Source organism: Penicillium waksmanii (assembly GCF_028829765.1).
Source record: "Penicillium waksmanii strain IBT 27052 chromosome Unknown utg000005l:1.0-5232799.0:1.0-5237142.0, whole genome shotgun sequence".
Taxonomy (NCBI): Eukaryota; Fungi; Ascomycota; class Eurotiomycetes; order Eurotiales; family Aspergillaceae; genus Penicillium; species Penicillium waksmanii.
The window spans coordinates 4,752,634-4,774,179 of record NW_026643252.1 but is presented as its reverse complement, the minus strand read 5'-3'; the positions used below and the strand labels follow the sequence as shown (position 1 = coordinate 4,774,179).

The 21,546-nt window shown below is 47.9% G+C and overlaps 8 protein-coding genes across 8 annotated transcripts; 5 read left to right on the top strand and 3 right to left on the bottom strand.

The window, feature by feature from the left end:
- Positions 1–2,770: 2,770 nt before the first annotated feature.
- N7481_006664 (uncharacterized protein) lies at positions 2,771–4,230 on the bottom strand (the record flags this gene model as incomplete). The annotated part of the gene is made up of 4 exons (XM_057265883.1): positions 2,771–3,263; positions 3,326–3,711; positions 3,790–3,853; positions 3,923–4,230. 4 exons carry the CDS (start codon positions 4,228–4,230, stop codon positions 2,771–2,773), a joined length of 1,251 nt encoding a protein of 416 aa, XP_057123603.1.
- A 726-nt stretch (positions 4,231–4,956) lies between these two features.
- Positions 4,957–6,360, top strand: N7481_006663 (uncharacterized protein; the record flags this gene model as incomplete). The annotated part of the gene is made up of 1 exon (XM_057265882.1): positions 4,957–6,360. The coding sequence occupies one exon, from the start codon at positions 4,957–4,959 to the stop codon at positions 6,358–6,360; it is 1,404 nt and encodes a 467-aa protein (XP_057123602.1).
- Positions 6,361–7,030: 670 nt separating this feature from the next.
- Positions 7,031–8,130, top strand: N7481_006662 (polysaccharide deacetylase family protein; the record flags this gene model as incomplete). Its single annotated transcript, XM_057265881.1, is given in 5 exon segments — positions 7,031–7,136; positions 7,214–7,490; positions 7,551–7,785; positions 7,796–7,956; positions 8,007–8,130. 5 exon segments carry the CDS (start codon positions 7,031–7,033, stop codon positions 8,128–8,130), a joined length of 903 nt encoding a protein of 300 aa, XP_057123601.1.
- Positions 8,131–8,600: 470 nt separating this feature from the next.
- Positions 8,601–11,398, top strand: N7481_006661 (uncharacterized protein; the record flags this gene model as incomplete). Its single annotated transcript, XM_057265880.1, has 5 exons — positions 8,601–9,153; positions 9,208–9,468; positions 9,527–10,505; positions 10,629–11,041; positions 11,118–11,398. 5 exons carry the CDS (start codon positions 8,601–8,603, stop codon positions 11,396–11,398), a joined length of 2,487 nt encoding a protein of 828 aa, XP_057123600.1.
- Positions 11,399–13,212: 1,814 nt separating this feature from the next.
- N7481_006660 (HAD family hydrolase) lies at positions 13,213–13,908 on the bottom strand (the record flags this gene model as incomplete). The annotated part of the gene is made up of 1 exon (XM_057265879.1): positions 13,213–13,908. One exon carries the CDS (start codon positions 13,906–13,908, stop codon positions 13,213–13,215), a length of 696 nt encoding a protein of 231 aa, XP_057123599.1.
- A 712-nt stretch (positions 13,909–14,620) lies between these two features.
- Positions 14,621–15,742, top strand: N7481_006659 (Transcriptional coactivator/pterin dehydratase; the record flags this gene model as incomplete). The annotated part of the gene is made up of 3 exons (XM_057265878.1): positions 14,621–15,412; positions 15,484–15,546; positions 15,644–15,742. The coding sequence occupies 3 exons, from the start codon at positions 14,621–14,623 to the stop codon at positions 15,740–15,742; spliced, it is 954 nt and encodes a 317-aa protein (XP_057123598.1).
- A 40-nt stretch (positions 15,743–15,782) lies between these two features.
- Positions 15,783–17,371, bottom strand: N7481_006658 (putative MFS monocarboxylate transporter (Mct); the record flags this gene model as incomplete). The annotated part of the gene is made up of 4 exons (XM_057265877.1): positions 15,783–16,230; positions 16,333–16,898; positions 16,989–17,133; positions 17,190–17,371. The coding sequence occupies 4 exons, from the start codon at positions 17,369–17,371 to the stop codon at positions 15,783–15,785; spliced, it is 1,341 nt and encodes a 446-aa protein (XP_057123597.1).
- Positions 17,372–18,777: 1,406 nt separating this feature from the next.
- N7481_006657 (uncharacterized protein) lies at positions 18,778–20,187 on the top strand (the record flags this gene model as incomplete). The annotated part of the gene is made up of 1 exon (XM_057265876.1): positions 18,778–20,187. The coding sequence occupies one exon, from the start codon at positions 18,778–18,780 to the stop codon at positions 20,185–20,187; it is 1,410 nt and encodes a 469-aa protein (XP_057123596.1).
- Between the last annotated feature and the right edge of the window lie 1,359 nt (positions 20,188–21,546).

Sequence of the window (21,546 nt, the reverse complement as noted above, 5' to 3'; positions counted from 1 at the left end):
TGCATTGCCTCAGGAACGTACCCTTCACGGATTCTAACTTGAATTAGATAGAATCTCCTACCTGGGCAGTACACTCTTAGTTTCTCTATTATATATCCCCAGTGCGCCTCGATGGCAAGTTTACCTGGGTACCACGTACTAGTATGGCAGCATCCCATGAGTCGAACCTGACACTTGTGTCAGTGAACTTCCCAGGGTCCGGATACGAAACCTAGGTAGTTCGGGCGTTTAGTTTGTCAAGGTTGAGATTGAAGGGCTCGGAGAGGCTGAGCGTGCGGTTTGAGTGGTTTGGCTTGCACTTGCTGGTCCTGACGAACCATGACGCTCTGGCCTTAGAGTGAGCTGATCAATGTACGAATGCCCTCAAGTTGAGTACTGAACGCGGCTTGAAGCTGAGCAAGATACTCCATGAAAAGGCTGAGATGAGACAAGCTCACACAGCAGCTAGATTTAGATGGATGTCTAAATAATAACGTATTCGGTAAGCGAGTGACGCATGTAAGCGAGTGACGCACCTCATCAAAAAACGCGACCGCGTCGCAACCTATCTTTTTTGACTACCCACAATGCCACCCATCCGCTCCCAATCAGGCCAAAATCAAAGAGAACAAGAGGGCCGTATCCTGTTAGCTATCAAAGCTATTCAAAATAAAGAAATTCTAGCTGTACGGGAAGCAGCGCGTCGATTTAACGTATCAGAAGCTATGCTCCGACGTCGACTACATAGCACGATATATCGCACTGAAACTCGCGCCAACAGTTATAAATTGACCCAAACAGAAGAGGAATCGCTAAAAAAATGGATATTATCTATGGATTCACGCAGATCGGCTCCTAGACCTGTTATAGTACGATAAATGGCAAATCTTTTACTGGCAAAGTGTGGTTCGACCTCTACCCAGACCGTTGGCGAAAAATGGGTCTATAACTTCATATAACGCCATTCAGAGCTAAAAGCTTGCTTTTCACGACGGTATAACTATAAAAGAGCACAACAAGAGGATCCAAAGATTATTCAAGAGTGGTTTAATACTGTTCAGCGTATAATTACTGAGTATGGTATCCTTTCTGAGGATATCTATAACTTCGATAAGACTGGCTTTGCGATGGGTCTAACTGCAACTGTAAAAGTTATTACCAGAGCAGAATATTATAGTCAGAGATCAGTTTTATAACCAGGGAATCGGGAGTAGGTAACCGCAATCAAGTTGATTAGTGCTTCTGGGTAGGCGCTTCCGCCAGTTATTATTTTCAAAGTAAAGCTATTTAATCTTACTTAGAGCGAAAATCTTCCTAGAGATTAGCGTTTCGAAACTAGCGCAAATAGATAGACAACAGACAAAATCAGGATTCGATGACTTTAAGAACTCTTTATTCTATCGACAAATACTCGTATGTAAGGTCGATATTGACTTCTAGTACTTAATAGTCACAGAAGTTATTTAACACCACAGTTTAATGAAATTTATACTCAAAATAATATTATTCTAATCTGTATACTAGTATATTCATTACATCTTTTATAACCGCTTAATATCGGATGTTTTGCGGTTCTGAAACGCTTATATAGAAACTTCATCGACCAAAAAATGCGGCTTAGTATCAACTATATCAATAAACTCAAATTTCTTACAATATACCTGTAAGCATATACAGAGGTATTTAAATCAGAGATTATTTAAAATAGCTTTGCAGCAGCTGGCTTAGTACCAGTGGACCTAGATCGAGTTCTTTTAAAGCTAAATATTCAGCCTCAAACCCCTATACCAACTATCCGTCTAAATAGCCGGTCAAGCGAATTTAGCCCAAAAATACCTATAAATATCCACGAGCTTATAAAGCAAGCATCATCGATTAAAGCTTTCTTATAATGATGCTTAAAAAGCCCGCTATCACTATTATAAGCTGCTTTAAATCAGCTAATCAAAGGCTGCTAAATTGTAATATATAACGGTATATTATTAGAGGAAGAAAACAAGCAACTATATGCTGTAAACGCTATACAGAGACAAAAGTATGCTTGTAAAGCTAGACGTATAGCTCACGAGGGTAGCCTATCAGTTTAAGAAGCCTAGCAGCTTATACAAGCCTAAGAGGCTATTCAACAGCCTCTCGCACCACCCCCAGTACCTCCAGCACGGCCTATTCAAACAGCACCAGCACCAGCACAACGGCGTCTACCAAAATGTGGAAAATGCAGCGAGATAGGGCATAAGAAAAATACATATCCAATTAGATAAATTCAATGAATAAGACGGCGATTTGGTTGAAAAATAGGCTTAAAGTAGAAAGTAGGTGGGTAGGTGCGTCACTCGCTTACATGCGTCACTCGCTTACCGAATACGTTACCAAAATGATGCCTAGGTGCTAAGGCAACAAATACAGCCAAAACATGACACACAGGGATGCCCGAGGCATCAGCACCTCAACACCCGTCGGATAAAAATATGAAAACAGAGTTAATTTATACTCTGGTCCACTTTTTCATCCCTTCCAAGAAACCGTGACTACTAGTATCCTCTTCCAAGTTTCTAGTTTAAACATTTTGTACAGCGTATCAAGCCCCATAATAATATACTATTTGGATGCATACTACTACTAGAGGTAGTAAGATAATAAAATGACATCCAAAGATTTTCAGTATAGATCCATGAATGACTTGTTACATAGTATTAAGTACATTTTATGGCTTCTGCATGGAATATTATCTAAAAAGCAAAGGTGATAGACTGGTAAGGGTTTTTTGAGTGGTCATTGACCAATGCCTTCTTCAAGAAGGTGGTCTTGACGTTGTTGCCTGGGCAAAGCTTGACTGGACTGTGATTGTATGGCCCCGATGGTAGTCCTCCGAAACCGATTCAACAGAGGAATTCTTGGTATGATTAGGGTTTGAGGTCACATAATTAGTGAGCCCAATTTCATCGTCATTAGCGTCTCTCCTCATCTGAGCCAGTCCGTAGTCGAATTTTACTCCGGAACTGCCAAAAATGATCTTCCTCTGAGGTTCTTGGTCTGGCCTGGTGAGAGAGTGGGGTGGTCTCCATGAGTCTCCAGTTTTTGATTTGTGCGAATGAAGGCTGGAGAATATTGTTTGCCGAGCAAGCCGGGCGAGTGGAGCAAGATGGGGCAGACAAGCACAAACCATTGCAACTGATGGCTCGATGGTAGACCAGATGAATACGGGACCCATAAGCCAAGTGACATCAATAGCGTTTGAAAACACATGGAGATAGTAAATACGCACGATGCTGGCGACGCAGGCGCTATGAGAATGTATTAGCTCCATATTTCGAAGGCCCGGACAGGAAACAAGAAATAGACCCACAAGATCCCGACAGCCATAATTGCACAAATTGCAATCTTCTTCCTCGCACTCATTTGCAGTCGAATGATCCGCGGAAATGGGATTACCAGAATGATAATATCATTTATCATATTGATAATCCCCAGGGCAAGGAAAAATTTGTTCACGTCGATACATTTCCCCTCCGTGCCGCTGAACTGTGTCCAGAAATAGGAGACAGGCTTACAGGCCGTGCTCATAGTGACCCAAATAACGATTGGGTATGAAATTGCGAGGAATCCCGCAATTGCTAATGCCACTTTCAAGTAAATCTCCAGGGGTGAAAAGATACGTCTGTAGAAAAAGAGGATGGATATCCTGGTCCAAGTACATGAGGAGGCGTAGAGGAAGGTATATGAGAACAGAAGCTAATTCAGGTCGATAGTGACATTAAAATCAACCTCTTTATAGTAAAATATCCATTGAGGTCAGGTGGCTAAACTTACTTTGTATAATTGCATCAGTTCATCCAGGCTGACCGCCCAGATATGTCGTCCAGAACCGGTGCCACTCCCTAGATTCAAAAAAGGGTTTTAATCAAAGATCAAGGAATGAAGTTGTAAGAAATTGCCTTCTCACCTGCGACACTGATACCAGTCGTAGCACCTATACAGGCCTTTTGAAATTCCAAGGTCAATTCCCAGTGAACAAATGAGTTTGATGAAGTTGAAGAGATAACTCACCAGCGCGATTATGATTGCCCAGTCATCAGCCATGAGCGCATTCCGAAGGGTCACCCGAGCTACAAAGCGTAAAATGACAGCGACCGTAGATAAACAGAGCATTGCAATGACAGCTCCATTATTTACGTTCACATCACTGTCCGTAAGGTCAACGCCCGCGGGGATCGGCCCGAAGACGGCAAGAATTGCTGGGTCGACTGCCATCGCAATATTGGCTTCCCCGCAAGCGCAAAAGGATATACGATAAAGTCGAAGAGAGTTTCAGCAGAAAAGCATGCCGTTTAATCTAGTTTAAAATAAAAGCACTCGCGGGAATCCAGGCCGATCTTAATTACAGTTTTTTTTTGACAGCCGTCAGATAAGGGGTAAGCGGGCCAGCTCACTCGTGGCAGAAATCCGCAAACTAACATGCCGAGTGCCGCTTGCCGTGAAGAATCATGCAAGTTCGAAACGAATCCCGTTGAATGGGCCATAAATACATGAAAATCCCGATGGCCCCACCGTGAAGGAAGCAAGAGCGCCCTCGCACAGCGGTTGACTACCGGGGGCCGCCAATTAACTTCCATGGTCTTACACTAGCCCCCAAGATAACGCAGCGATCTTCTTGGAGACATACTTAGCGCTTCCTTCGCGTCCTGCTAGAACCCAATCCAACAATTCCTTGGGAATTACCGGAATCCTAGTATGGCTAGAACCTGCTGCATAAAAAATTGGAGAAATGGTACAAATGCCGAAAGTTTACTATCATATTTGTACCAAATCCCGAGACGTGGGCTCCACCGTGAGGCGGACAACTGGGCGAAGACCAGATGGATAATATGTAGTTGGCAACCCCCCCCCCCGGAAATTTTGGGGCCAGGGAACCAGTGGTCAATTCCATTTCAATTTCACTCTCTCCCTACTCCGCCGCAACAAATAAATCCAATCAATATGGGTTCTATCACAACCATTTCTGATACACGGGAAGTCTTCCAACTGACTCAACTGGAGCGGATTGGACCCAAAGGTTACTTGCGTTATGTTTTTCCTTTCGAGTTAGCAGCGAACTACGACATTGATGAAGTTGCAAGGGTCCTCAAGGCCGGGTATGACGCTCTTTCCCAGAGAATCCCAGAAGTTGCTTGCGAGGCAATTCCCGATACCGATACAACGCAGAAAGGAGTAATGAAATTCCAGTTGATGGAAAAAGGTAGCGGCACACACATAGCTGTCAAGGATTTACGCAGCTCTTATCAGCCCACGTATGCGGAATTGAAGTCAAAGTCCTTCCCCGTCTCGTCTTTCGATGCCGATACATTTTGCCCGAGATCTGTGTGGCCTTCACCTGGGGAAAGGCTCCCCATATCTTTGATCCAGGCCAACTTTATTCAGGGAGGCTTGGTACTTTCGTGGTGCATCTTGCATATGGCTGGCGATGGCACGTCCTTTCATACCTGGACTAAGGTTTGGGCAGAGGAATGCCGTCGCGCCCAGGGACTTGATATTCCTCAACCCGTCCAGCTTGCGGACGCTATCTGCAAAGACCGAGAATTAGTAATGAAATCTTCGGGTCGCAATAAGGGAAATATTGAAGATCATCCAGAATGGACTCTTCTCCCATTCACGCCACCTGGAGCGCCACCTAAAATGGTGTCGCCGCATCATCGGGGGCAGGTTTTCTACTTCTCCCCGGAATCATTGGAAGCTCTTAAGGCAGAGGCTTCTCCAAGTAATGCCACTGAGCAATCGGACCAAGAATGGATATCTACCAATGATGCCCTTTCCGCGCTACTCTGGCGCACGGTGATGGCGGTGCAGTCACCATTGGAATCTCTGGAAGGAGACCCTGTCTCTATATTCAATATTGCCATTGATGGAAGACTGCGAACAAGTCCCCAAATACATCCAGAGACCTTGGGATGCTTCCTTGAGTATGTTGCAGTGTCGGCACCTATCCGTAAAATGCTGAGCACTCCGAATATTGCCGACCTTGCGGTACAGATTCGCAAAGCTGTTCTTCGGGCCGATGATCAGTTTAGCGATGATATTGTGAGTCTTGTGGAGAAAGTTGAGGATGTCGATAGGCTGGTTCCGACTGCATTCTTGGATGTCCCTGGGAAGAATTGCATTTTGACCTCCTGGATCAATTTCAAAATATATGATCTGACATGGGGACCCCTACTTGGGACAATTGACGCCATAAGGACACCTCATGTTGGCTGCATCAATGGACTCCAAGTTGTCTTCCCTGTCTTACCCGATGGTGGTATAGAGATTCTAGTGGGCGTTGAAGAGAGCTGTTTAGGTCGGCTGCTGAATGATCCTCTTTTCACAAGATTCGGTGTGGCACGCTGAAATTACTTGTTTCTGTATCTATCCATTTGAAAGTATTTTTGCGCAAGATACACTATGTAGCCATTGGCTCATATCATGTATGATACTGAAGAGCGAGGATATAAACCTTTAATACAAATATCACTATCTGTAGAATGGATTAAAGATAAAAAGCAAGAGCCCTTTCTGCTCTATTGACTTGATCTCTCTAGGGCTATGGATGTTTTCCCCACTCACATATATATCTCAGGCCATATAGAATATTTGAAATTCTAATTGGTCGTAGATGGGACGCAAGTCATTATCTTAAAACTATTATTTCTGTGTCATTATCGACGTGTTGCTTCCAGGGTAAATTTACCGATCTCTCCGATAAGGTAGCCGACTTGGAGAGGACCGAAGAAGGTAACTACCCCAACAAAGCGGGGCGCTTGGTTTTCCCCAGGAAAAAAGGAACGTGCGCAGCTCTCTCTAGCTCTTGATCCTTAGTCCTCGCCTCATCTATGAGAACCGAAATTGGAGTTTTTATCGCAGCATCTCCATTGCCGCGGGGTTGATGTAATTCTCCTCTACTTAAAGGTTGCTTCTGGCTCACCTGATACCTTCTTTTCAGCACACAGAAGACTGCAGTGGTCGCTTGTCTCCTCTTCTCTATATTCTCAACCCGGGATCCCTCGTTTCATCACGCAGAATGGGTAAAAAGCGCGTTCTGATCAGCTACGGCGTTGACGTTGATGCAGTCGCTGGTTGGCTCGGTTCCTATGGCGGGGAAGATTCCGCCAACGATATCAGTCGAGGTAAGAACTTCAATAATCCTCCCAAACAGTTCGCATAGAGGAAAATCTCTTACCCGTGCATTTTTTCTTCTTGTTAGGAGTGTGGGCTGCCACTGTAGGAACAGAAAGAATGCTCAAATTATTTGCCAAATACAACATCAAATCGACTTGGTTCATTCCTGGGCATACACTCGAGTCGTTCCCCGAGGAGATGGCTGCCGTGCGAGACGCTGGTCATGAGATCGGTTTACATGGTTATACGCACGAGAACCCGGCAGATATGACCATCGAACAACAGCGAGACGTGCTGGAAAAGACTTACAAGCTCATCACAGACTTTGCTGGTAGACCGCCACGCGGAAGTGTCGCACCATGGTACATCCTTTTTCCCCAATTCCGCACAAGATATCGGTAAACTGACTCGGCCTCAATCAGGTGGGAAACAAGTACGGAAGGCGCCCAACTTCTGCTCGACCACAATATTGAATACGACCATAGCTTGAGCCACCATGATTGCCAAGCATACTATCTCCGCACGGGAGACTCATGGACAAAAATTGATTACTCCAAAAATGCCGCGGAGTGGATGAAGCCAATGGTCATGGGCCAAACCACTGGACTAGTGGAGATTCCAGGCAATTGGTATCTGGATGATCTTCCCCCCCATGATGTTTATCAAGGCGGCGGCCAATAGCCACGGGTTTGTGAACCCACGCGATGTCGAGGACCTCTGGCGCGACCAGTTTGATTATTTCTACCGGGAATATGATGAATTTATTTTCCCGATCTCTATCCACCCTGATGTTTCGGGCCGGCCTCAGGTTGTTCTCATGCACGAGAGGTGATTTCTACTCCACCTTGGCCAAACTATGGAAGCTAATTATACTACAGACTTATTGATTATTTCAAATCCCACGACGGAGTTGAGTTTGTGACTATGGAGGAAATTTGTGATGACTTCAAGGCTAAAAATCTTCCTCCTCCGGGGGCGACTCTTCCTAGAACTTCCAAGTAGATATCCAAGGTTTCGAAATGCATAAAATAAATATACGCATTGCGTATTTCGTTCTTTTAAATTGTTCTCGTAGGATTTTGTGATATTTTTTGTGATTTGTCGTGGGCGGATATACAAGCCTGAAAACGCCACATGGTTGTGTCATTTAGACGTTGCATGTAGCCGAGCGGCCATTTTACCCCGACAAATAAAGACCAAGATAGGCTGCATGGCGGATTGGTATTAAGAGAATCCAGAACCCACTGTATGGTCAGCTGTGGGGTAACTAATTGGGGAAGCAGACCGGATAGAGCTGACTCACTGGCCACTCAATCGCTTCTGCTTTCGGTAATAAGCCTCCAACTCCTTCGTCTCCAACTCCTTCGTCTCCAACTTCCCAAATTACAGCCTACAACCCACCACGCAACCCTGAATTTGGCTGTCACACTTTGGCCTGAAGAATAATTTTTCATGCATGATTGGAGAGGTGGATGGTGTGTAAGCTATGCCGCCCCGAAGGAAAGCGAACTGCTGCGAACGGTGTGGTCGCTCGTTCAGAAGAAAGGAGCATCTTGATCGCCATCGCCGCATCCGTGAGGCTGCTCCCTCTTGGCTGGCCACAGGGGCTCTTGCAGACTCAGGGATTGACTTTAGAACTAGACACGCAAGAAAGGCCGTACGGCTGTGACTGCGGTGCAAGCTTCACCCGCCGCGATCTGCTCTCACGCCATGTCAGGCTGCACCATCCACAACCACCTTACCTAGAAGATCTTGAAACCGTACAGCAACCTTTCCGTGAGACTTTTTCGTCTATCCCACACAATGCTACTAGGACACGTGATCCCTTCGTATTCTACTCGCCGTCGCAGTTACAGGCCTCGCAAGAGATCAATGGCACAGAAGCTCCTGCTGCATACGCCGTATCACCCCGTCAAATATTTAGTCACACGCCAGCCTCAACAATAAACACCCAGGAAAATGAAAATGCCCCTTTTCGGGAAATAATAAATGATAATGAGATGCACTCTGAAATCCGTGTTCTACGTGAGTTAGCGACAGGGACCTGTTTGTAGCGCATCAATATCTAACTCTGGCCAGATGAAATATCAGACCCGTCCCGGGAGGAACTCTATCCTTTCGATGAATTTGCCAACTTTTTATGGTTTTTGGGATTTCCAGAAGAATGGGGCTCGGCTAGCATGGAAATCGCCGGTGACATTACCCCGAGCGAAGGAAATAACAACAATCTGGCGAAAGACCGTGAAGCAAATGTGAAGGAGGGCGACGATTCTCCTTTTCAACCCTGGCTTCCGAGCGTTCCGTCAAAGGAGCAATGCCTTCACTCGTATCAGGAAATGGGTATGTGCTTCCTTCCTGGCCATACACAGAATTGGTACTCACCTGCCACAATGTCCAGTTTCCCGCCAGTTCCACGGCCAGGACGCATTTTTCTGGGTGGATGAGGCTCAGCGCGAACAAATCCAAGTCTCACTGGAGGAACACCGGGCCATCACACCCGGCTTTCTAATTCCCTCCAGGCACACGTTGTCCCGATACCTTGCTGCGTTCTTCGAAGGATTTCATTCCCACCTACTGTTCATTCACCTGCCTACATTTCGACTCACCGATCATCCTCTGGAGTTAATTCTCGCCATAATGTCTGCAGGGGCACAATATCGGTTTGAACATCAAAATTCAACCAAGTTCTTCAAAGCCGCCAAAGCTATTGTGTCACAGAGACATCACTTGGATGATGTGACTGGGGCCTCTTGGTTTATCGGGCGAAATCCTACTGATGCACCTGGCGACTTGCTCGGCATGGATGATGATTTGGGTGTCATACGCTGTCTGCTCATCCTAATGGGTGTTGGGACTTGGCAGGACACTACGATGCTTAAAGAAGCGTTGCACCTTCGGAGCCTGCTGGTAGGCTGTCTACGGCGATCGGGTCTACAAGAGATCCACCAGCCTTCGACCACTGAGCACATGGACTGGCTGCGCTGGGCAAAAAGCGAATCCATTCGGCGAACGAAATTGGCCGCCTTTTCGTTTGTTGACATGTATAGCATTGCTTACAATAATTATCCTCCCATTCGAAATCATGAGGTCAAGCTCCGTTTACCATGTCCTACGAGAGTATGGAACGCTTCAAATGCGATGGACTGGTTGGAAGCCTACCGAGTCGCTGGTGCGGATCAGCTTTTCTACCATGATGCTTTGTCTCTTCTGTTGCGTAATTCGGCTTCCGCACCGGCTCTCAGTCCCGTGCCGTCTCCATTGGGAAACTATTATCTTCTTCACGGCTTAATTCAACGAATCCACATTATTCGTGAACTAGGACTGGATATCAACGATGACTACACGGAGTTTCCGGAGGTCGAGTCAAACAGGCTTGAGTGAGTGACTTCCCCTCGTGGCTTTTTTGCCCCTAAAAGCTTTCTTCGAAATTACATCCTTTATGGAGTTCACTTTTCGCAATTGCTTTACTAACTGTAAGACTTTGTACCGTATTATAATAGGCACGCTTTACGCTCTTGGACCACAATGTGGCAACAAGCTCCGGAGTCCAATATTGATCCCGCCAACGAAAATGGCCCGGTGCCGTTTACATCGAGTTCAATGCTTTGCTTGGCTTACTCACGTCTCAATTTAAATCTGGGTCCTTTCAGACAGCTGGAAACGCGAGATCCATCTATTATCGCTGAGGCACTGGGGAGGTCCCCACCGCTGAGAAACAGCGGAAGTATCATCTCTGCGCTTATTTACGCGATACATTCTTTCAGCATCCCGGTTCGCCTTGGCCTGGACTATGTAGCTCGCAGCCAAGCTTTTTTCTGGAGTGTTCGCCACGCGTTGTCAAGCTTTGAGTGCGTGGTGCTACTCAGCAAGTGGCTATTCCAACTGGCGGTCACTAGAGAGCCTAATCTAAATGGTGAGTTCAATTACCAGTCCTCACTCTCACTACCTGTGACGTAATTCTCTGACACTATGCAAATGACCTATTCTAGCAAAGGAACGACGTATACTACGCTGGACATCACTGGTTGTTGAGGAAGCATATGACTCAATTGACTTTGATGACGAATCACCCATAACACGACACAGCGGCCCCAGGGAATTAGGGTTAGGGGTTCTTGCAATTTGGTCTCGTTTCTTCCAACACAATACCCAGTGGCATTTTATAAATATCCTTGGCCAAAGCTTATCGTTGTATGCCGGGGTTATGGCGGCTAATTTTAAAGAGGGGCCATCGGACGAATTTGAAATCAGGGTGCCTTTAAATATCTAATTACTGGGCTAGGATAAATCCTTCCCAGATATCGAACGATTTGAAGGGACTCGATAAGCGATCTCTTGCCCTTTTCCTATGAGGCCGAGAAGCGCTAAAGATACTCAAGGACTTTCGAAGGATACTGCTGGTATAGCCTCACCTGCTTTACACTCGGGTCTTGGAATTTAATGCAAATATTTCAAATATGCCTGTCAAGCACTCATTCGGTCAAATACTGAATTTCAGGCGCGAATGCCCAAATACGGCTTCAAAGGCCGTATTTCAAAGAGGGGTTGGGGTGGCATGGAACAAGGATGGTATGTTGAACAATATACCACAAAGTGATGATAAATTGAGCGCCGAACATGCATATTTGTGACACCAGTCTAAGCGTTTGTTTTACGGGTAATCAGGCAGCTTTCTTGCTTGCCGATTTGTTGTCAAAATTGCAAGCCTCAACTGTTTTTCTTTTCTTTTTTTTTTTTCTTTTTTTTTTCGAAAAATAGTACCCGCCCGCGTTAAGTGGAAAATGATGGGGCTACATGGCCTAGTTCAAAATTAACCGAAATGGCCAACATGTTCTATCTTGTCTTCAACACCATTTGTGGGTTTAGCACGTTCCTCGGGACAGATGCTCGCTTTAGGTCGATTCCGCAGTGGTTTCGGGGGGAGTGCATGGTTCTTGCGTAGTATCAAGAGGAGGGAAACATCGAGATAAAAATATCTCCAAAAAGCTAACCCGGTTCTCTGGCTTTTCATGAGGGAATGAATAATCGAAGGTATCGGGCCTAGCAGGAGTATGAGCCGCTGTGACTGCATGGCCATGACATGTTTAAAAGTACGTAAAACAGCAGCCCAAGCCGATTAGATTTATTTTAATTTTAGTAGCGTAACAATCAAGTAAACCATGAAGCTAAGTACTTCAGCCGGTGTCCCGACTGCGCTATTAATGCTCTATCGCAAATAAATGATGTAAGGCGTGGGACTAAGTTGCAGAGAGCTGTATAATAGAAGAGAGGAAAGTATGGGAGGTAAACGTGTGAACCAGTGCAGATGCAGCCATGACATGGGAAGCCTAAACTAACGAAGACCAAACCTAGCGAGGAATTTACAAGTCAGGAACTACCAGCAAAGATTGAAAGTAAATAGAAGTACTAAGCCAAGAAGAGATCTCTACAACCGAGGACGAGTCAGTCATGGAATTATGGCGGGAAACGTATGGAGAATATCAAAATCAACACACAGCAATTCCTACAGATTCTCCGATAATGCGGCCGGCAGCTTCGCAAAGCCGTGCTACTAGTGTGGTCGACCAGATACTTCTCTCGCTCAAGAATGGAGAGATTTTGGCTCATTCCGTATTCGCATACAGGGAATCCCAAAATCGCGTGCAATACAAGATATATTCGGCTTTTTGGTGGCATGGGCGGTTTCACAGGCCTCGGCAACGCGAGATTCATCAATTTCAGCTGATTTAGGAATGACAGTGGAGGGCAACGTGCAGAATAGGTGGGAATTGCAAAATTTTTTACACATGGCTGATATTAACACATAGCCATGGCTCACCCATGGTCGTTCCGCCACTACTATAGGCGACAGAGCACTGAAACGCGGCTCAAGAACGACAAGGTTATCGGCCCGCGAAGGCGATCCGCTCCCGGCCCGAGACCAGCCCCGCATCACAGCCTCTATAACAAAGCTTTTAACAAAGAATATTCAACGAAATGCCAAAGTCGACCAAGCCAAAACCGCAAGGCCCCTTCAATCTCGCCAACTCACCCATACTCTGCAACCTATCCCCAAAATGCGACCCTAACACATGAAGTCACTCCTTAATTAACAATCCCCGCCACCTCGGCCAACGAATCCACCACAAAATCCGGCCCCGCCGCCAGACACGCCGCCGAATCCCCATACCCAAACCGGCACCAACACACCTTACTCCCTATATTGCGCGCAAACTGTACATCCGCCAGCGTATCGCCCACCACCAGCACAGACGCCGGGTCCACGGCGCCAAGCCTGTAGTTCTCACGCAGCACGGGCAGCAGGACGTCCACGAAACTGGCCGGGTCGGGCTTGCGCTTCGCGCCGGGCGTCTTGTCGCCGATGATCAGGTCGTCCGGCACGGCGCCAGCGAGACCATTGCGCTCGAGGGCGGTCTTAACGGCTGCCACGCCCTTGTTGCTCACAATGGCGATGGGGATCTGGCGGGATGTAAGGGTAGCGAGGAGGGCTTGGGCGCCTGGAAAGGCTTTAACGAGGGTTTGGCCGTGGGTGGCATAGAGGGCGCGGTATTGGTCGATCCATTGGACTTCTACGGCGGGGGTGAATGCGGCGGGGTCGGGGTGGAGGGCTTGGAAGGTGTCAGCCAGGCCAGCGCCGCTGGCGATGAGGCGGTGGATGGAGTCTTGCGGAGGAACTTGGGCGGGGAGGAGGGCGTCGAAGGTCAATTTGATGGTTTGTGAAATAGACTCGTGGGTGTCGAAGAGGGTGCCGTCGAAGTCGAAGATGGCGAGGGTGGTCATAGTGGCGGCAGTGGTGACAGCGGGCACAATTGAAGTGCAATTGGAGAGCAATTGAAGAGATGGGAGGACAATTCACGCCAAGACTTGAAAAGCAGGAGATCAGATGTGGGTTTCAAGGAATGGTCAGTCTCTCTGAAGCCATCATGGAAAGTCGCATGTGAAGCGAACCCCGCACGTGATAGAGCGATAGAGCTGAAGACCGAAAAATAAGAAGCCAGATAAACAAAAAAAAGCAAATAAAACGACAGGGATCTGCTTAGCGCCGAAGAGGGTTGCATGAAACAATGCAGCTAAAAAAATGTGACCTTGCGAGACCTCCGCGGCGTAAAAGGTCAGTGACTAACAGTCTAACCTAATCCTAGCAGCCTCTCCCTGCATGACCATACTGTTTGACCATGAATCCCTCTGGGCCCGCAATCAGCAAGTAATTTCGGAGATCTTGTGGAGTTCCCCTTGAGAAGACCAGAGACCCACCGGACCGTCCACTGCGGGACAAGATAGTGAACCATGGTAAACTACGGTCAACAACCTGGTAAGCCCCATCGCAGCCGATGTATGCATACCCATCCTGAACACACATACAGACTCAGCCTGGCCCCAGATTTCAATAAAGATGCGCGCCATCTCAAACTCTCCAAGACCTTAATAACCCCAGATCTTCACCAATTCCTCTCGCCGCAGATACGCAATCAACCACACAACTACAACTACAATGACACTCATCACCGACTCCAAGGGCCCTGCCCCCATTATCGAAGTCGCCTCAACCCCAGCCCTCACAGCCCTAATGGCAACCTTTTGCGCCCCTTCCACAACCCCAAAAATAATGCAAGACACCATCCACGCTCTCACCCACCAAATTCTCACAACAGCACACACCCACGACCCAGCCCTCGCCCACACCCCCACAACCCTAATCCCCATCCTCCGCGGCGCTCTCCCCATGCTCGTCGCCGCACAGCCCAACCTCCCACTCTCCTCCAGCATCCTCGCCCGCTGCAGCAAGACCAAAGGCACCGCCGACGTGGTCGTCGAGTGGCTCGGCCGGCGCCCGTTCCCGGCGGCGCATGACGACGGCCGGCTCGTCGTGCTGGACACGGTCGTCGCGACGGGCGACACGATCGTGCAGCTGTGCGCGGAGTTGTGTGCACTCAGCAGTGGTACTCCGTCCATGGTGGTGTGCTGCTGCTATGCGGCGCCGGATGCGCTGGAGCGGGTGGCGGCGTGTCCGGGCGTGGAGTATGTAGTTGTGGGGCAGCGGGCGGAGCGATGTGATGAGCGGGGATATCTAGTACCGTATACACATGGTGATATTGGGGATAAGATCTACGGGGGGAGAATGGTTGAGGCGGAGGGACCGGTTGTAGCAGCAGGAGAAGATGTATCGCGGGTGATGGTGGGGGTGGAGGCTTTGCTGGTTGAGAATGGCGGGGCATGGCGGTTGGAGAGTGAGGGATTGGCGATTCAGCGAGACTTTCAGTTCGCGGGGTTTAATAAGGCGTGGGTGAGTGTGGAGGTTTCTTTTGCTTCTTGCCCTTGATATGGTTTCTATGCTGACTGGTTCGATTCAATAAGGCGTTCATGAACAAGGTGGCAGAGGCTGCGAAGGAACATCGGCATCATCCCGAGTGGACGAATGTGAGTGCGAATCCAATTATACCAAGCGAACGAGGGGAATAATCTACGTGGGCTGTGTGGTAGAGGGTTCTAAGCTAGGGCTAATGGCATGCGATAGATCTATAACAACGTTTCCATCCGGTGGACCACTCACGACCCCAAAGGCTTGACAAGTTTAGATGTGAATATGGCCCAACTATGTGATAGCTTTGTATAAATAGAGTCTTTTATTTTTTGCAAAATGAACAGTGCAGTTTTTAAACCTTTTTCGCCATCGAGGGGCCCGCGAGAACTATCCTTCCAGCCACGAAGAAAAGCACCCCGGCAGTCATCATGGCCCCAGCAAAGACCTGTAATCCCCAATAGGTGCCGTCCTGGCTGTTTAAGATGGCGCCCGCAATGGGACTACCCGTCAGCGAGGCGATACTGATACAGGTAAACAAAACACCCTGTCGAACCCCGATCTTGGTCACATCGGGCGAAATCTGGCTCAGCAGTGCCGGGACCATGCCCACAAACGCACCAGAGGCAAATCCATACAGCATGCTGAAGATAACATAGACCGCTACACTGCCGGGCGAAAGTAGCGTGCCCGGAAGCCACAGAGCTAGAATCACGACCGCGGACAGGGAGCACATGGCGATCATGACATTGAAGCGTCCCAGTTTGTCGCCGAGGTAGCCCGGTAGAATTCGGCCCGGGAGACTTTAAGCCCAGGCAGAAAGACAAAGAATTAGCCAAATCACTCGTATTATCTGAACGTGAACAGGAGAAAGGAGGGATCGACCAGTACTGGCTGTTACTCACCTGGCGGCATTCAGTATAGTCAAGAGATACCCAGCGAGGTCGCGGTCAACTCCATCTTGTTGGGCTTCCAGCACGATATAACTGATTGGCACAAACATGGCAAAGAATCCACAACAGGACGCCAGCATGAGCAGGACAAACGGGACCTCGGAGAACGGACTCGTGTAATCGCTGAACTTGACGGGCCGCGGGACCGGCGCAATTCTCGACCGGACCGTCAGATTGGCGATGATCAGAAGGGCAAGAATAATGAAGGCAGCGATACGCAGCGTCCATCCAAAACCAATCGTAGGCAAGAGCCGCGAGAGCAACGTTGGAAACACGACGCCGCCCAGCGAGGAGCCGCTGGATACGACACCAAAGGCCAGGGCACGGCGTTTGTCGAACCAGGTGGCGACACAGGAGAGCGCGGGAGAGAAGACCAAGCTGGCTCCTAGCGGGCTGCAGATCCCTTGGGCAAGGAAGAATTGGTAGTACTCCTTGGAAATCGAGGTCATCATCAGCCCGAAGACATGCAGGAAAGTCCCGATGGGCAGCAGCCACTTGGGTCCATGATTATCGAATACCTGGCGAGACCGTGAGGATTAGTGACTATTCACCCCTTCACTGGGAGTTCTGAACACTCCTCGTTCTGGGAAGTTCGGAGCAGAACTCACTCTGCCAATGACCAGTCCGGCTGCAAAGAGGACAAACGGTTCCAAGGATAGAATCCAGGCGATGCTCGAGGACGAGTATGAGCGTAATTGGTGGTTTTGGTAATACTCTTGAAAGATGCCGATGGCTGACGGGTCGTAACAAGGACTGCATTAGGTTATCTGCGAGTTCGAAACAGGCAAATGGGGGCGAATCCGGCACACAAGGGAATCGCAGAAGGGAACTCACCATTCACCCAGCCAAAGCCGCAGAAGAGACAGCACCAAGCTCCCAGGACGACTGTCCAGGCGCGGGCTCCACGATCGACCAGCTCCTCTGGCTCCGTTGCCTGGCCTCCGGAGACCGCGACTGTGCCTTTCGACTCAATCGACTCAAGGGACGCCATGGGCAGGAGGAACTCTCAATTGAGATTTGCTAAGAGAATGAGTCAAGGGGAAAGAAGATTGTAAAAAAAGAGATAAGCCGCCGCCAAGAGAAGACTAAACAGTGCGGGATCAGCAGAGGCTACCCTGGGCTCGCAGCCAAGTTATCTTAGTTATTTTAGTTATCTTACGGTTTAGTTTCCTATTTCTTGGTTCCAGATCCGTGAAGTATGCGGGTGCAGTGGATCGGGTTTAAAGCGGGCAAAGTAAGTGAGCGGCGCTCCCGTTAGCGTTCAGGCACCCGCAGACCGCTGGGGCTACTGCGAAGTTAGTTATACTGCATAGCACTCCAAGATATTTTGGCTCCGATCGTAGACCCAGGTAATTTTTGAGGCTCTCGTGGTGATCTACGGTGGACAGATCGGGCTCCCAGGGGCAGGCAGGAGGCCCATCATGCCGCAAGGGATGCTGCGAGCTGTCAAGCTCTCAGCAAGAACAGGCCCGGGCCGGACCACCGGACTCCGTGCAACACGGCTAGAGTAGCCACAAGTGGGCTTCTTCTTCCCCACAGACAAACATCAGGAAAACATACCAATAATATTGAGAAGATCCCCGTCTCTCTTTTGTGGGCCTTAAAAGCCTAAAGCTCAGAGAGGCTGATGTTACATCGCGCAGGCATTACATGGCCCGCCAATCACAAATGCAGCTCGGACGGAGCGAGCCAAAGACCTGCAGAACAGGGGCGGTTGTTCATGGGCCATATTCCTTTTTGGGTCAGCTGACTCGGTTCACGATTATAGAGCTGAATGATATTAATATAAATATCGTATTTAAGTACACGTGGGCCGAACTGCAGAGGACAAGGTGGTATACGTGAGATCTCCGTTCTCGGAGTGATCACGCAGGAAGCAGTAGGCATGTCCTGTTCCTTTAGGGCCTCAATATCAAGAGTCGTGGTCTGCCAGATAGAAATGAGTGTATGGAATCCAAACGAATTGCATCCGACTACCGCGGTGTCTGAAGTCATTAACAAAGCTCACTCATAATTCCTCAAGGGGACAAATTTGATCTGATTTACTCGTGCTGTGACTAGCTTCGACCTGTTCCTTGGAACTTTCATGCATGCCACATAATAATCCCTGCACGCAGGGGGGGGGCAAGAAGCGGATTGGCCAATGCAAAATGGGATAAGCCCATGCATCGAGGCCTCATGCGCTGAAACATATCACCGGCTAAGCCGCGCAACCTCGCGTGAGATTGTAAGCCGGGGAAACGGCTAAAATGAAGCAATAAAGTACTGGGATATCGTTCCCAGCCCTAATCCTAAAATGTATATTAAATCCAAGCGCAGCGGATATTATCGGGCAGTCCTCGCCTGCAGAGCAAAAAAGGGGGCCTAGCTTCGCCGGATTTCTGGATTAACTACACCATGTACGCTATCACGCAAGTCTTGCAAAATCTCCTGCACCGATATCTCAAAGACCCACCGACGGAGCCTACATACAACGATGGGCTGCAACCTCATTGCATATCGCCCAGGGCGACACTACATCTCTTTGAAAACCTCCATCCTTCCTATGATCCATCGACAGAGTGGTTAGATGGCCGAACCCCTCCATATCCCCATTTCGATAATGCGGCAAGAATTCGGCTCCATGTCAAAGCCGTGAAGGGTGCCCTTCTTAAGTATATCTTAGAAGGGTGCAAGATTCTCTTGGAGAGGCAAGATAATCACTCGCTACTCTCCTCGATAGACCAAGATGAACGGCTGTGGGTGGCAGCGATATCTGTCCACAAGTATGGAGTCTTATACTTCGCTGCTCGCTGGGAGTGCCGAGAAGAGTTTCTGTCGATAACAGAGTCCAACCGCCAGCTCTTCAATAGAATCAACGGCTTTCTCTCGTGCGATAGTAACTCCAACAGGGCAATAAATTATGGCGTCCATCGGCTTGTTAACAGTTCGGATTTAAATGTCGATTACCAGACCAAACTTATTCCCCCAACTGCTATATCAGCAATTGGCATCAACCACATCGCGGTTCGGGCAAAGGATTATGAAGGAGAAAGCATCCGGCTGCTGGACCAACCCTCTGTACTGTGGGATCTCCATGACTTTGCCCATCTTTCTGCAGCGTCCGTGGCCCCCGAGTTATACGGGTCTAAGTACTTCACAGATCTCATCAAACTACCATCCAAGCTCACAGCCTTGATCCGGAGCCCAAAGATGCACACCGCAGAGCCCAACCCTCTATACTCAGACGGGGTCATCTTCAGCGAGCTTCTCACCGTGCTATTTACGGCTGAGATAGAAACGGTACAAAATGGGAAGAAAAAGCATACCTACGAATCCCTCACCGATACTTTGGCCGAGCACATTGCGGACTATCTCCTGGCGCAGCGTGCGCTTCAGCACTTGACCACAGGTCGAATGTTGAAGGCGACAAGTCCCATATCGGCCATCGAGCTGGCGACACTGGTGCAAAATAAGGCGTATGAGCTGACGGCCAGCGAGATAGAACAGCGGGTGTTCACGCGAGGCGGTCCTGCTGGCGATTCGACGGATGAACTGGATGGACTGCCTGCATTTGAACGGATCAAGTTTCTGGCAAGCTGTCGGCGATGGCTGTATTTTGAGATTCGAAATACCATCAAACATCGCGCCCAACGATTGGCGTATCAGAAAGTGGCCGAGCGTATGCTTGCTCAAGATGGGGAGCTGTCAATTGCGTGCAGCGACCGTGCTCTCTTGACTAGTATTCTTGATAATATTCGCTATCAGGGGTGGGAAAATAACAGCGTGGTGAATCTTTGGCAAATGATCAAGGATTCGGGGGTTTAAAGTGACCGTCACTGAGAGCTTTCAGCTATAAAAAAAAAAGTCTCGCCTGTATAGCCGGCTGGTCTTGATTCCATTTAGTCTTGCAATAGTACACGTATATTTCATTCTACTTTTCCTTTTCAACAATATTTTGCTTCGTTACAGTTTATGGATACCATTCTATATATAAGTAGGAGAAGGCCTGGATTACATAGTAGTAACTAAGAGATCCTTTATTAATAGAATCATAACTTACGTTAATATAGGTGCGTAATGAATCTATAACCATCCTAAACATTAATTCTAGTAACCTAAATACTAGAAGCAGCATTATATTCAAAAATATCTCAAAGGATCTAGGATACATCTACTCTTAACTTTCAAATCTAAATCCCTCCAAATATAAAACAAGTCATCTGTCTACTATATAATATAGCAGTATTCTCTAGAAGATCAGAGCAAAACCTATAGCGCTATATAGTGAATATAAGTCTGTATTTCTTATTTTTTTTATTTTTTAGCACTATATTACTATTTTGTCTGTTAAAGACAGACCAGTACTAAGAATAGAAAAGAATACCTTAAGAAACTGAAGCTGAGTAGGCCATCAAAAAGCAATTCACTTAAGCACTGTTGTTGTCACGGGATATCGAGTTGACAGCAGTCCGCAGTCTCCTCTAGGCCTAGAAGCATCCGGCATATTCCTATCAGATATCTGATAAGATCGCAATACAGATCTGGCAGGATTAGATTCCGCCGGCAGCACCGGATAGAACGAGGACTTGACGATATCGATTCGACTGGGATTCATATCCGATCCCTGATTAAGCTCCGGACTCTTTGTTATATCAAGCAGTCGATAGTCACCTGATTCTTTGAAGGTTCTTCAAGAATCAGTTTCATTGTTACCTACGAATAACAGCATTTTCTCCCTATCACTTGCCTAGTCAACTGGTTACTAGCCAGCCCCTTAGTACTATTACAGCTGTGGGGCTGAGGGGTCTGGGGAACACCTAGCTCCCTGGTATACTAGCCTTTGATGAAATACTACTTACTTACTCTATACTTAGCACTGTCGCCAATAGTGTTATTATGTCTATGCTTACCAAGAGTAAGTAGTTCTAACAACAACAGTTTTTCAACATGAAAATCAGTTGATCATCTACCCGCAGAGTGGGCCATTCGAACAATTATGCAAACTTCAAAGCCCAGCACCTGGCTGCGCTCTAGAGCCATCACTGAGCAGACAGACAACAGGCAGACCCGGCACAGCCTTAAAAACGACTGTCATATTAAGCGTAGGAGAAAATCCACTCAAGATCCAATCGATGTCGTTGTTGTCAGTAGATCAACTCGTTAGACTGTATAATCGGCGTAGAG